This window comes from Rhinolophus ferrumequinum, chromosome 4 (genome assembly GCF_004115265.2).
Source record: "Rhinolophus ferrumequinum isolate MPI-CBG mRhiFer1 chromosome 4, mRhiFer1_v1.p, whole genome shotgun sequence".
Lineage (NCBI taxonomy): Eukaryota > Metazoa > Chordata > Mammalia > Chiroptera > Rhinolophidae > Rhinolophus > Rhinolophus ferrumequinum.
In genome coordinates, this window is record NC_046287.1 from 41,748,520 (window position 1) to 41,763,985 (window position 15,466).

Sequence of the window (15,466 nt, forward strand, 5' to 3'; positions counted from 1 at the left end):
CACGAAGCGCATACCCAGAACAGGTCATGCAGGAAAGTAGCAGACGCTGGAGCCAAAAAGACTGACTTCAGAGTGGTTGGTAGGCAAAAACCTAAGCAGCTTTGTGAACAATATAACCTCAGAAACAAATTTTACTGGATACAGAAGCCGCTGAAGACTTTCAGTGCTTTGAAGTTAAGACAAGATTTTTAATAATCCTATTGAACTCACTCAGTGCCGAGACCATCAGTCTCCTCTCTTGCTAAAAGAAAAATAGAGGGAACTTCTCGAGCCTTTAACTTCATAATAAATCCTTCCTTTTCTGTACATGAAAAAGGATATTGAAAAGAGTGTATAAAAAAAGAAGACACTACACTGTAAAGCCCACGTGTAGGTTTGCCCTACGGGCACGGACCGCAGCACCATCTCAAAGGTAGGATTTTCTTCCTCGGCTTCCCAAATATGATCCTACTGGAACTCACTCAGGATGGCCCCATCTGCTGAGTCCCAGGCTACAGAAGACAGTGCTGGAGCAAACTTCTAAGAAGACAATGTTTTCTGAACTCTACGTGCCCACCAGGTTTCCAAGCCCATCTATGGTCCAACATCACCTAGTTCTGATGCCTGACCAGTACACTCGGCAGACCTTTTCTTCCTCTCCAGCTGCCATTTTCACCTTCCAATTGCACATTAACACATCTAACTAAGAGGCCAGGAAAGGGAGAAACACACTTTGAATGAGTTAATTATACAACATCCCCCCTTATCCGAGGTTTCCCTTTCCACGGTTTTAGTTACCCGCAGCCAAATGCGATCCAACTACATTGAACAGAAAATTCCCGAAATAAACAATTCCTAAGTTTTAAATTTTGCTTCGTCCCACCCAGCACTTGAATCATCCGTGTTTCAGCATCTCCACCTCACTCCATCTCATCACACAGTCAACTGCACCATCTCATGTCATCACAAGAAGAGTGAGTACAGTACAAGAGGTATTCTGAGAAACCACACTCGTGTAACTTTTATTATAGTATATTGTTCAATTGTTCCACTGTATTATTAGTTATTACCATTAATCTCTTACTGTGCCTAATTTATAAATTAAACTCTATTACAGGTATGTGTAGGAAAAAAAGCACAGTACACATAAAAGTTCAGTCCTCTCCCCAGTTTCAGGCATTCACTGGGGGTCTTGGAAAGTATCCCCCTCAGACAAGGGGGGACTACTGTATTCGTTATCTATTACCTTTGTTAGATACATAGGAAAGGAGGCTGAATGGGGCTTATGGCCCATTAGTGGGCCTTAATCACCTGGGTATTTGAAAAGCATCTTAGATTTCAAAACCAAATTCATGCTCTTCTCCCCAAACTTGGTCCTCTTCTAATACCCATATTGCAATGAATACAGGTGATTTTGCAGCCAAAACCCAAAGCAGCCCACGATTCCGTCCTTTTAATGAATGTCTCCCTTCCCTCCATACCCAATTCAAGCATGATCCTGAGTAGATGGAAAATCTGGCCAAGTCTCTATTCCACAGTAATCCAACCTAGATCATCTCGTTCCTGGACTACCCATGCCTCTTTACCTCTCCCTTCCTTACTCTGGATCCCCACCCCCACCTCCCTGACCCGTTGCCCAGGCTGCAGCCAGGTGAGCTCTGAAAAAGCTAAAAACCTTAATACTGTCAGTAGGGTCCAGTACAGTCCCCTGCTCAGGCCTCCAGCGCTATCTACTCTACAGCTTCAGACATATTTGGTTCCTCAAATATATGATCTCCTTCTTGCGGATTAAGAGTTTTTGTCTCATAACTATCCCCATGAAAATGCAAAGCATATGCAAAGCATCAGCCTCCTACCTCCCTCAACTCTCCTGCCGTTACCAACCTTCACACATGTAATTGTCCAGGTAACTACTTTAGCCTTCCCAGGATGTACTGCTTCCAAAATTACTTCAGTATCTCTGCCAAAGCACTTCCCTAAGGCCTTTCCTTCCAAGGACTGTGGACACACAAATGCACAACAACCGTGAGTTTCATTACTTGCTTCTTTATGAATTTCCCTTCACTTGATGATACATAAATTCCAAGCAGGAAGGACTTCTGTGCATTTGCTTACCATTGTATAAGACACACCTAACACAGCACCAGGCGTAAGGCAGGTGCTCAATTCTATTGTGGAGTAAGTGACTGACTGACTGAATGAACAAATGAATTCCAAATCTGTCCCCCCAAATCTGTTAAAGTCTAACATAAACCAAGACAGGTGTTTGTTTTTCCTCTCAAGTGATTAAGCCTTAATGTGATCTTGATGTCTTTCATATTTGCTAAGCACATTTAGACTGTGTGCTTTCTTCCACAATCAGGGCAATGTTTCCCAAATGTGGCCTATTTTCAGGTACATGGGGGCACTTACTAAAGATACACATACCTTGGGCCCTAGCCAAAACCTAGTAAATTAGAATCTCACCAAGAATTTCATGTGATTCTGACGAACTAGAGAACTGAATTTTAAAAAGGGTTTAGAAACCATAGGGACAGAAAAAGAGTCTAAGACCTAAAAGAAAAAAATTTTTTCAATTGTTACTTCAACATCACCATGAAGCCGTCAGCCATGCTAACCCCAACGCTTTCTCACCACTCTTATTCTCTGCCATTTGTCTCGCCTTTGCTGAAAGCAGCTACCGCTCATCAGACCTATAAACTCACAGGCCCTTCTTCCTGCCAGCAACTTTCTGTATGTGAGGGAGAATTGAGGTTTCCTGCCCAAACCCAAGATACTTTGTTTATCAGGACACAAACTAGCTTGACAAAGTTAGCCCCTGGAAAATTCAAAGTTCTCAGCAGGTTATAATTGTAATGTTACTGCACATGTCTACATGGGAAGGAATTTCAAGCATTAGATACAGTTCAGGTGCATTTTGGTAGAAAAGAAATAAAAAATCCTACCCAAACATCTGACCACAATTCCCTGAAAGCCTTCTGTAGGATCGCTTTCATGCTATACCCTTTGATGTATTACATAACGGATCAGAGAATGAGAGTTATCACTTTCCACTAATTAATACTCAATTGTTAGGCATTTGCAGAATCCCACAGACCTGACAGTGCTAGACATTTCCTTCAGGTGCACATTTTTTGAGCACCTGCGACCTGTGAGAAATACAAAGATGAACAAGGCACTGTACCAGCCCTTTAGAAGCATGGAGTTCAGGGGCAGAAAGAAATCTATAGAGACGGCTTCAATATTTGGTGTAAGTGGGGAGAGCGTCATATCTGGGAAGCTCAAAGGAAGAGATGGGGATTCAAGAGAGTGTGATGGTTAATTTTGTGTGTTAGCTGAGCTAGGTCACAGTCCCCAGACATTTGCTCAAACACCTCTGGATGTTACTATGAATGCATATTTTAGATAAGATTAACATTTAAATCAGTAGACTTTGAGAAAAGCATATTATCCTCCACAATGTGGGTGGGCCCCATCCAATCTATTGAGGACCTTAGGAGGAAAAAGACTGACCTCTTCCAAAGAGGGCATTCTGTCTCCACACTGCCTTCCGACTTGAGATGCATTTTAGCACAAAGCCCCGTGATTTTAATCTTCTTTTATCTCATGATGGCCAGTAAGACTGTCAGACTAATTCTGTTAACCAGGAAAGACTGGTTCTATTTATTTACAAGGCCCAAGGAAAGCCCAGCTGTCTGCACAGCCCAGGAGCCAGGCCAGCACAATCTGAATTAGCACCAGGCTGTGGGGCACAGCCTCTCTCTTTAGAGAACAGGTCCACCAAGTCCAGACAGGCTAGTTTGAGATACACAGATAGACATACAGAACAAGGGAAAGACCTAGATCCGGCCCCCGAGGTTGAGACCCACAAGGCCAAATGTTCCAGGAATGCCTAACTCGAATCTGCTCCCTCCCTGTGCATTTCTCTGGCTTCTAAGATAGGTTGGGCCACGCTGGGCCTCTGTTGAGTGCCAGTGTTTTCCTGCGACTGTTATTTCAGTCACTCCAGTATTTATTTGATGTGCTTCATGTGTCCAACATGGGGCCACACTTTACACAAAAGAACTATCAGACATGGTCTGCGGTTGAGTGGCTCAGAATGCTTCTGGGGAGTCAGAATCACCCCACTTGAAATGATGCTGAGTGGTGTGTCACTGGCCTTGCAGTAAAGGGAAGCCTAAGATCAGCATGAACGCAAGTGCTGGGAGAGGGTCATAGGGGCTGGCCGGAGGGCTCAGCAGCATTTGCTTAAATCAAGAACAGAAGAGAAGGCAAGCCAGGGGGCTGAACAGAGGTGAACAAAGACCCCAAAATGGGGATGAATGTGGTGTGTAATAGAAACAAGCCTCCCCACCAGAGTAGAGGGTGGTGTGCTGGAAAATACACAGTGCGACCAGTTGAGCCTAAACCTAGAGTTTACAATTTTTATTCTGCAACAGACAAGGAAGTTTTGTAGGTCTTTGGAATTAGACTAGATGATTGAAATAACACTTAAGGAAAACACATGCCAGAAGGTGCTAAGAAGTCAATGTAACAAGGGTTAAGAAAGCAGGGCTCCTAGTTCTGAGTAGATCCTTGTTCTATCATTTACAAGCTATTTCATCTCTTACAGGAACCTGTTTATCTGTAAAGTGGGGACACTAATGTTTATCTCATTCAATCACTGTCAGGATTAAATGAGATCATGTGTAAAGGCTTTAAGAGTGCCTGGCCCTTAGTAAGCAATGGCAGTAGCAATCAAAGGCAGCAGAGGCAGCAGCAGCAAAAACAAAATTATGGCAGCACAACACATAGCAAAGCCACCATCTGGAAAAGCTACATACACTTAGACCATCACTGTGGTCGAAGTATATTCCTAAATGTCTTCTTTCAAATGAGGAAGCATGTTACATAAAAGAAACTTTACTGAACTGCATGGACCATCATTTAACCAAGTTGTTTGAAAGAATGATAAACAGGGGAACCAGACCCGACCCCGTAAAACTGATCTGTTCTATGGATAATACTTTTCTTATAGTATAGAAACTTCAACATAAAAAAAAAAAAAATCTCAGTTTTTATGACAAGACTGCCGCCCTCCAACCCCACCCCCACAAAAAAATTACACCCAATGCTATCTGATTTCACTAAACATTAATTAATGAGCATCCATCACTGTAGAGAAGCAGGAACAAAACCAGGTAGGTTTCTGGTCAAGCCTAGGCACTCAGGTTCAGGCCCAGACCCTGTCAGAGACAGCTCATCTTCATTTTACACCTATTCATAAACACAGATACTTCAGCACCTACTGTGTCCCAAGCCCTTATCTTGGTGATGTAAATTATTTGCCCCTAACAATTTAAGGAGAGCTAGTTAGGAAAAGGCAATACTGAGTATGATGGAAATTTAAAAAAAAATTTGAAGGGAAGAGGCCTGCTAGAGATAGGCTGAGGCAGGAAGAAAAAGTGAAAAGAGGAAGGACAGAGAGACAAAAAGACGAAGAGCCAAAAGGTATGCTCAATAATCACAAGCAAAGCATCTATGGAGGATGGAACCCATTTTTAAACAGAGGATTAAGTGAGGTCAAGGTCACTCTTCCTGCTTAAGAAGCAGAGACCTTCCAGCAACTCTTTCCTTCCTGGCCCAGAGAGGACTCCTATTCATCCCAGGACTGCATGCAGTTCCTACCTAGTCATTTGAGTTAGCAGAGGAGATGAAATCTGTTTCTTTCTCCTGCTTTTAGACATTTTAATCGCCCTGCAGTTATGACTCGGACATCAAGAGCCTGTGCCGCTATTTATGTTGCTGCCCATAAGTGGTCAGCGATTCCGATGTTGTTTGGAATGCTCTCCACCTCCGGGGAGTACGTACAACATTTTGGAATGACTGCAGATTTGGCACCGAAAGAGTTAACCCCTCACCCTGACCGGACCACAGTGACACTAAGTAAAAGGAGGCATGATTTCACTAAAATCCGCCTACAGCTTTAAAAAGATATTTGTCACCAAACCTTGATTCTTCGGATGCTGACGACTGTCTCTGACACCTTCTCGATGGCCGAGGGGAAGAAGAGAGTGACCGTCAAACGCACAGCCCCATACAGTGTCACGGCCACGAACACGCGGCTGGCTGTGATCACATGGCCAAGGAGCACATAGGTAGTGAAGGTCACAAACACGATGACTTTGCCGGCCACCAAAAAAGACGCTAAATTCATTCCTCTAAGGTAGGAACTTCTCAGAATCTTGGAAATTTCCTTCCTGGAAAAGAGAGTAGGACATAAGTTTGAAACGAAGCCTCAACCTTGAAATCATGAATTCAAGAAATCATGAATTCAAGAAATCATGAATTCAAGAAATCATGAATTCAAGCGCCTTTTGCATTTGGCCCCTTTCTAAGGAGTGGCCATGCATTACAATAAAGTCATTATCCAGCTGGCACCCTGGGGCCGGACGCCGGGACCACCCACTCCATAACCACTTTACTCATCCAACTAAATGAACGCTTCTAAGTCACATAATATTTGGGGTCAACCAGACTGGGTTTGAACATTCATTCAGCAAGCATTCGTGACCACAAGTCCTGTGCCAGGTACCTCGCTGATGACAGAAAGACACAGCCTGTCCACTCCAGGAGCTCATGAACTCATGGGAGAAGAGAATGAGCCACCCAAAACTTGTGCGACACGAAGACATTAGACAGACGCAGCCGGCACAGGCCCCACACGGGCACAGAGAAGAGGCATCTTAACTGGCAATAGTTGAGTCAGGGCAAGTCACACATACGAGGGACCAGAGACGATGAGCCTGAGTTTGTCAGGGTTCAGGGGGGCCGGGGAAAACGGGATGAGAGTGCTTTTGCAGCAGTGGGGAGTGCACCTACAAAGGTGCAGAAGTGAGAGGAGGCTGGACGCGATCAGAGAATTATAAGTACCACGTGCTGGAGTGTAAATACTCATCAAATATTTAAGTGAAAGATTAAAAAAATTTCTACAAACCTAAAGCAAGGCAAAAAGGAACAGGATTTCCATAGCTCTGCCTGGAATGCATAGTACTGGTTCATTACAGTTTGGACCAATACAGGTACAACCAAATCTCTAGAACCTTCCTGTATGTGCTACATTAACATAAGTTATAGTTTTAGCTTAAATGTCGTATCAAATACTAACATTGTAGAATCATTGCTTGTTTGGTATTTGAGGTATTAAGAAATATTTGGAATTTTATTTGTCTAAAAAAGAAGTATATAGGTGTATACACACACACACACACATACACACACATATATGTATGTACGTATGTATGCTTTTTTTTTTTAAGAAGATGGTAAGTGGAAGAGCAGGTTAAAGTGATGTACCACGCTATCCTGCTTAACCCTACTGCCTCACGTGGGACTTGGGTGGTAGTATTTAATTAAGCTCACCTTAATGTGAAAACTTAGTAAGACTTCTAACACCCATGCAGTAAAAAATTAAAAAATAAAAATTTTGTAACGATGTATGGTGATGGATGGTAACTAGGCTTATTGTGCTCATCACTTCAGTGGCTACAAATATCATTATGTTGTATGCCTAAAACTAATACAATGTTATATGTCAATTATACCTCAATTTTTAAAAAAAGAAAACAAAATTGGTGATATATACAAAAACTTACCTTCTCAAATTGGTAATAAGGTCCGCAAATGACTTTTCCCAAGCATACATTTTTATTATTCTTATGCCAGTTATAACTTCATTCATGGTCCTGATCCTGACGTCTGTGAAAGCTGCGGTCTTGCTCCTAAGGGGACAGGCATGAAAGGTGAGCAATGGGGACCACAACCCAACTTCCCTCATCAGCAGTGGACACAGGCAGAGAACAGAGGTCAAATGATTCCCTACAGCTTTTTTGCACTGACAACAGAGGCAGGTCCTGCTCAAAACCCAAATAGAGAAAGACTTCAAATAGGAAGTCAACAATTCATCCCAGTTCAAGAAGTAAGTTGAAGAACTTGCAATAGCTGCTGAGGAAGACAGGAAATGAGTCGGATACAAACCGTCTGCTCAAGGAGCTCACGGATGCATAGAAGGCAGAACGGCACCCAAATCGAACAAGAACACAATTGGCTGTGGTGTAATAAAACCGGATGACAGAGCTAGGGAGCAGAAAGGGGCAGGCTTTTGATTCCACTGGGAAAGGAGAGCACAATAAAGCTTCAGAATTCCAGCAGCATGGGAACAGGCCTCGCAGGATAAGAAACATTTCCCCAGAGCAAAGAGGGAAAGGAAATTCCAAGTGGAGAAAAATACCAAGTATGGAGGCACAAAAGAAAGAACTCAGTGTGCTTCAAACAGCACATCTCCATCCACCTGACAACCTTGACAATGACCCACTTCCAACCCTCTGGGATCTGCTTGGGGTCTAATTCATCATCATTAGGTGCTTCACCAGCAGCCACTTTTCTATCACATCCCCGGCTAAGGGCTTGGAACGTCGTAAGGACTTAATTAAGACTGACCTTGTCCTTGAGGAGCTGGTTACTTAATGGAAACACTGAATTATAAAAACACAACTGCAAAAGGCTCTAACACAGGCATAACAAAAGCATATGCAGCTAGAATTGGACCTATCTAAACGTATTCCTATTTAATAATGTTTATAACTGTGAGCTATATAAATTCTGCTAAGGACACTACTTATTGAGGGACGGCGCCGGGAGGAACCAGCGAATGTCTTCCCCTTTCCTGCTTTTAGATGAGCCTTCAGCTTACAACAAGAGTCCCCACGGGCTAAGCCTGAAGAGTATAACACGTGCGCACAAGAGATCATAAAAGGCATTTGTTCACTTTTGAAAAAAGCATCAGGCAGACAGTGGATGTTAACAAATGCATATTACCTCTTTTTTAAAACCAGTGTTTTCTCTTACCGGAGTGATGAGAACAACTTCCCAATGCAGCTTTGCAAAGGCAGAAGAATAATTAGAACTGCCATCCCGGCAAGACACGATATTCCTATTTCCATCCAGAGCAGGGCAGTTACTACGATAGCCTGCAGTGGGCCTGCCCACAGAAAGTGCAAGAATATTGTTACCTTGGAAGAAAAAGACAAAGCCTTTTTAGGACTGTATAAAAACAAAACCAGTAAAGGACACAGGATAGAAATAATCTGCTCTGAACGAACAGACAGGAACCTAAACAGAAATTATCACAGTGGGTTTTAAGCCTGCTGAAGTAAAAAGTACCTATCACTCCAGGGCAACACAGGGCAGGATTCAGGTGTTTCCAGGGGAACCTGACCAGCAGCACTGGAAAGAAGATTGCCCTTTTGTCTTCCCCACAAATGAGCTCAGGGCTTCCCCAAACTCTGCCATAAAATTCAGCCCCCCCACCCAGCCTCTCCAGCACTCCAGGAGAGCCTGTATTATGGCACCTACCACACTCTCCAGTAATTACTTGTATCAATATCTCCCTGATAGGCTGTGGCTTCTCCAGAGCAAAAGTCTTATTCATCCCTGAAACTGAGTAGGAGCCTTAGTTCATGTTTGATAAATTAATAATTGAAAGAGAAGCGGCCAAGAACAATACAGATCCGACCAGCAGCTACAATGCCCTAGACGTGTGATATATTCACAACATAAGCATAAAAAAAGAGTGCGGTGGGGATAGAGGTGAGTAGGTTGCTTCCCATTAGGGACCACCCATTTGTCATGGTTAACCAATGGCTTCAGACATAGCAGCCACTGTACAGGGCACAGGGAAAGGAACAATCCCTACCCATAGGAGTTCATCCTCCTGACAGAAGGCCAATTCCTCCAGTGCTAAGAAGGGCCACTCAGGAGGCTTATTGGGTACATTTAACCAAGCTGGGCAAGAACACCTCTGTTTGCCAACGTACGACTGACGTAGCTGTAGGCTACATTAGAAAACTAGAACTCTCACCTATAGGACAGCATGTCATACATGGAAGCTGCACACAGAAGAAATGAGAGTTGGATAAAAAGAACCCTTATGTCCTCAACAGAATCCTGGCCTGTGCCAAAAGTGGCACTGGACACTCCAATAAAGTAAACTACAAAAGGAGGGTGCAAAATGAAAAAGGATGGCTCAGGTGCAGCTTACCTGATCAAATTTGTTCACGTCATTGGACAGCAGATTGACAATCTGGCCTGTAGTGGTCTTACCCAAGGCCACGTTACTAAGGCGAAGGGCCTGGAATAGAGAGAAAGAGAAAATTATATTCTGACACTGATATCAAGCCACACTTAGAAAATAGCAAACAGAAGGCCTTTTATGGGGTTTTGTGTGATGTCAAGACAAGCAGGGTGACCATGACCCGGGTTAGCCGTCTACTTCTCCATGTGGCAGCAACCAGAGCCCACAGAGGAGAGCAAAGGGAGGAACAGGAAGCAGAGCAAAATCCCCCACTTCATTTTTTGATCAATTTGTACATACCCAAGTATAAAAACAATTAGATGAGTGGAGAAGCTGCCGAAGGAAAAAAATGTAGGGGTTTGGACTACAAATCTGGAATAGGTCATTAATTCTGATGTCATTTAAACAATTTGGGTCCTGGTTTCCTTTGCTGTGAATGGAAATAACCCCTTACCCTGCCTAGATCATAAAGTCCCTATGAGAATGAACGACAAGTATTTATTATGTACTACGTAAAGAACACCAGCTGCTCCAGGAAATAGGATGACAAAGGAGTCCTGTTTTCTTGTCTTCATAGATGGGACAAGATACGCACAAGCACCTATAATTCAAGTGTGACCTGGGCAGCAAGTACAGAAGCACAGCGAACTGGGGAAGGTTTCACCTGACTGACACTGCTGGGAGGGGCAGGGGGTTGGATCTTGGACGATGAAGAGGAGCAACTAAATGAAGAGAAGAGAAGGGCACTGTAGGTTAAAGGGAACAGCATGCACAGAAGTCAGGGAAGGGAAAATGTGGAGGCAGCTGAGTGAAGAATACCCAAGATCTGCCTTGAAAGGTGGACTGGGAAATAGCTAGAGTTTGGCAGGCAACAAGGAACAGTGAATTTTTTTTAACATTAGAGTGAGAAACTCAGCTTTAGGAAGATTAAACTGTGGAAGTGACTGGCCAGGAGATTCTTACCAGGATTAGCTCAGGCAAGAGGTAACAAGACTGTGCACGAGGATTGTATGTAAAAAAAAGGAAGGTCCAGGCACATAATTGAGAATACTTTGAAAAGCAGAAAGTGCTATGCAAATATAAGTGAATCAGTCACAAGAAAAAGAGAGAGGGAGGGAGAAAGACAGAGGCAGGGAGGGAGGGAGCGGGAGAAGAGGGGAAGGGAGGAGAGGGAAGGAAGGTAACATTATGCCTTAATTAGTGAAAGCTAGCTTGAAAATATTTTTAAAGCCAATTTTATGTACAAATACATGTTAATCCCTCATGCAGAAAATACATTACATATTTTAAAGGAGTAGATATTTGATACCTAATTTTAACAATTAAAATAAGGCCAAACTGCACACCAAACTCTTATTCTAAACTGCTCATGTTTTTTTAAATCTCAAGACAACTATACCCAACTAGAATTGTCATTTACAGATTACCACTGCTGCTGACAATGAAAATTACAGGGTAAGATGGTGCGGATGACAATTTATGCAAAATACAAAGTTTCTCTGGGTACACCATTAGGGCTACTTGTAATTCAGTTGTGTCTGTGACCAGGTGTAGTGACGGACAAAAAGACCGGTTCTGGAACAAAAGTTAACATAAGTTCATGTTCATACTGCAGCCAACACAGAAAGTAAGGATCTGCCAAAAGAAAATCAGTCATATTCCGCACAGGATAAAAAAAAAAAAAAACAGTGATGTGTAAATATTATCAATGAGGAAGACATAGTTTACAAGCAAATTGCCAGAATTCTGCTTCCAACCACGAAAAAATAAGTGATACTGGATTTGCCCTCTATTGTAAAACTATAAAATTATACAAAATATATTAAGCAGCTGTTTTCAAGCACTGAACCACAGGCAGTGCAGGACTGTGAGCCTCAAGAGAAGGGTTTTCAGGGGTTGGGGGTGGGGTTCTGCCCAAGTAGAACTGCAGTTCCACTGAGTCAAAGAGGAAGAGATGGCTGCTCCAAATTGCAGAAACATCTGCAATTTGCAGGCCAGAATAGCAGAGGGTAGGCCCCAAAAGTTTTTGTGGAGATTTACCAAAGGTACTTTGCCAGGCCTTCACCGTCCATAGGGCCTAGGAGAGAGAAGTAGCGGCAGAGTGCTGACAGGAGACTCCAGAGGTCATGCTAGGAGATGCTGTACTAGGAGAAACTGGAGTTCGTGCCCAGCTAGAAGAAAGAGATCTTCATCATTGCCTCAGACTATCAGCTTAGATGCCAGGAGGGCCATGACTTAATAATAAAGATCACACTCAAGAGTAAAAGCCATGCACTTGGACTGAGTTCAAAGTGGAAAACAGATTAGATTAGATTATATGATTAGATTGGCAGGCAGGAAGGCAGACAGATAAAAAGAACTAATGAACCAACCAGTTCTGCCAGGAATTGCCTATCAGAACAAATATCAATGCCCTTTAATCCAGACTCCCTATAATGTATCCCTTATAACTTCCAAAATAGTAAAACGATTGTTAGATATGCAAAGAAAATGTGACCCACAATCAAGAGGAAAAAATACAGGAAATAGAAATATATACTGAGATGATTCAGGAATTAGTAGATGAAAACTATAAAACAACTACAGTAAGTCTCACTTAACATCATCGATAGGTTGAAAAAACTGTGTTTAAAGAAAACAGTTTTACCACTAATTAATATAAAGAAGAGTTAAGTTCCTACGTTGTAATGAAATAACACTGAATGAAATGACGTTAATGAGGCCCTGCTGTGTTGCAGTATATTCGAGGAGTTAAAGGAAAATATGGTTATAACAAGTGAATAGATGGGTAATTTCAGGAAAGAGGAGAACACTATCAAAACAACAACAACAAAAACACATGGGAATTCTAGAACTAAAAGGTATAAGATGGAAAATTCACTAGATATCTTTAATAGCAGAAAATTTCCATTGATCTGTTCCCAGATCCATTAACCCTCTCTTCTATAGTTCACATCTGAAAAACGAACAGGAAAAAAGAGAGACAGAGATTGAAAAAACAAAGCCTGAGGGTTCAGTGGAACAATATCAAGCATCGAAATACACATGCAATTAGAGACCTGGAAGATGACATACTCATACGGGGGGGGGGGGGGGGGGGGGGGGGGTAAAATCGTTTAAGAAATAAAGGCTAAAATGTTTCCAAGTCTGGTAGAACGTATTAATCTAAATACCTAAGAATCTTGGCAAACCCAAGAAGGATCAAAACAAAAAGACTTATGCCTAGGCACATCACAGCCAAACTGCTGAAAACCAAAAAGAGAAAGTCTTCAAAGCAGCCCAAGAAATACGACACATTATATACAGAGGAACAACAATACAACTGGTAGCTGACTTATCAGAAACAGTGGAGAGAAGAGTACTTAGCATAGTCAATTATGTCTGTTGTCCTCAGGAACTACCAGTTAGGAAAGTATACAGATCCTGACATACTCATTTTTGTCATCATGATCATAAAAACAGCTACCATTTATTGAGCACCTACTGCAAGCCAGACACTGAATTGGAAACAACCTTATAAAGTAAGAATTATTCCTATTTTGCAGAAGAGAAAATAAACAAAGTATTCCATGCCTGACAGAGAATAAGCATTCAGTCTGTTTTCTTTCAATGAAGCAAAGTTACCATGGTTCCTTCATTAACACAGAAAATTAAAGTTTAATTCTAATAAAGTGTACACATCATAGTTAAAAACAGTTCACATCCAGTGTAGATAAAACCAATGGGCAAATTAATGCGTCATCTTTCTGCTAAGGTTTTGGTTCCACATTTCCTTAAACTGACACGTTATAAATGGATACTGTTTGGTTAAATTTGTTTTCCTTGTCAAAACAAAACAGTCCCACCATGAGAACAATAAAAGGCAAACAAAACAAACTGGAATCAAGACTTGCACTATACAAGCCAGATGCAGGGTTAATATCTTTAATAAATCAAGAGCACCTAAATATCAAAAAGAATTATATAAGCTTACCAATTAAAGGGGGTACGCATCACACGCAAAGAACACGTGCAGGAAATTAACTAAGGAAAACACAAACGGCTAATGCAAATTTGCAGATCTCAAATTCATTATAACTCAAAGACATGTAAATTAAAATAAAGCAGTATTATTTTTCAACCAAGAACTTGTGAAACTGGCAGATTTCTAAAAATACAACATCTGAACTTGGTAAGAACTTGGCAGGAATGTGGGCCATCTCATTTCACTGGAGAGAATGTAAATGAATAGATGGGTAATTTCAGGAAAGAATTTAACAATTCTTTAGGAGGAAATCTGGCATATCAAAATCCTTGAAATGTATATACTCTAAGAAATTAAGGAGCTCTTCAAGGCTCTAGCTTCAATCAGATTGACGGCACTGCTGTTTATTAATATATAAAAACTGGAAAGCAATCTAAATATCTAATTATTGGTATACTATAATCTAGGTGGCCACTAAGAACAAGACTGTGAACTATGGAATGCAAACTCTATCAGAGCAGGGATCCATTTGGTTGGTTCCTACTGTGGGTGGGCATGAAAACAGAAGACATCTGGAGTTATAAGAGAACTCTGTAATGTAGGCCAGAGCACTCATTTTGTACAATTTTTAAAAATAAATGCAAGTAATATTTTTCACTCACTTGAAAAATAAACTGTTTCTCCTTTCTCAATTATTTTAATCAGAAGCAAAACACAAAATCCAAGTACAGACATATAAAATACCATCACCAAATGAATGGGGGAAAAGAATGCTCTTTCCACAGAAGCGAGTTTTCCCGACTAGTGAGACGTATTATCCCTTTAAAAACCCAATCTTTATTTTAATGGGCATCCTCCTCAAACCCTTCTCTAGTAATCCTTGGAAACAGAAGACACAAACTGTGGGTTTCACAGTCTTCATGATACAGATTCCTCATCACCAACATGACCCTTACCTCATGTCAAGGACCCTCAGTGTGTGTAAACACCCCTCCCACAGAGTGCCCCAAATGGCCAGGCTTTTTAGACTTTGCATGTGTTAAATATCCATTTTGTCCCTTGCTGTCAGATCATCTCTTCAAAAGACTATCTCACCATCACATACCACTGTTTCTAAACTAAGATATTGCTTCATAACATTCTAAGAAAAGTCAGAGTAAATAGGCTCTGAGTAAGAACCTACAGGACTTTCAGAACAAAACACCAGCACTTCTGTCCCCTATTTTGCATTTTTGGCTTACTTCCTGATTCCTGGTCCAGAGTTGGGATTGTCAGATAACGTGGTTTCCAGGTACACTGGACATTGCTGCAACAAGCAACTATGATGAGTATGTTTAACTCACCTGAAGCAGAAAATTACCTGTATTTTTCCAATATTGTTGCCCAGAGTTGCCTAGCAATGCTGCCACACC

The 15,466-nt window shown here is 41.7% G+C and overlaps 1 protein-coding gene across 1 annotated transcript in view; it reads right to left on the minus strand.

Annotated features, from left to right (window-relative positions):
* Positions 1-15,466, minus strand: part of ABCC4 (ATP binding cassette subfamily C member 4) — a 237,160-nt gene that overhangs the window by 156,316 nt on the left and 65,378 nt on the right. The window contains exons 5-8 of the mRNA XM_033104819.1: positions 10,058-10,147; positions 8,866-9,029; positions 7,614-7,739; positions 5,969-6,218 (exon numbers count right to left, since the gene is read on the minus strand). Of these exons, the coding sequence (XP_032960710.1) occupies positions 5,969-6,218; positions 7,614-7,739; positions 8,866-9,029; positions 10,058-10,147 (630 nt within the window). The remainder of the gene's footprint in view (positions 1-5,968; positions 6,219-7,613; positions 7,740-8,865; positions 9,030-10,057; positions 10,148-15,466) is intronic.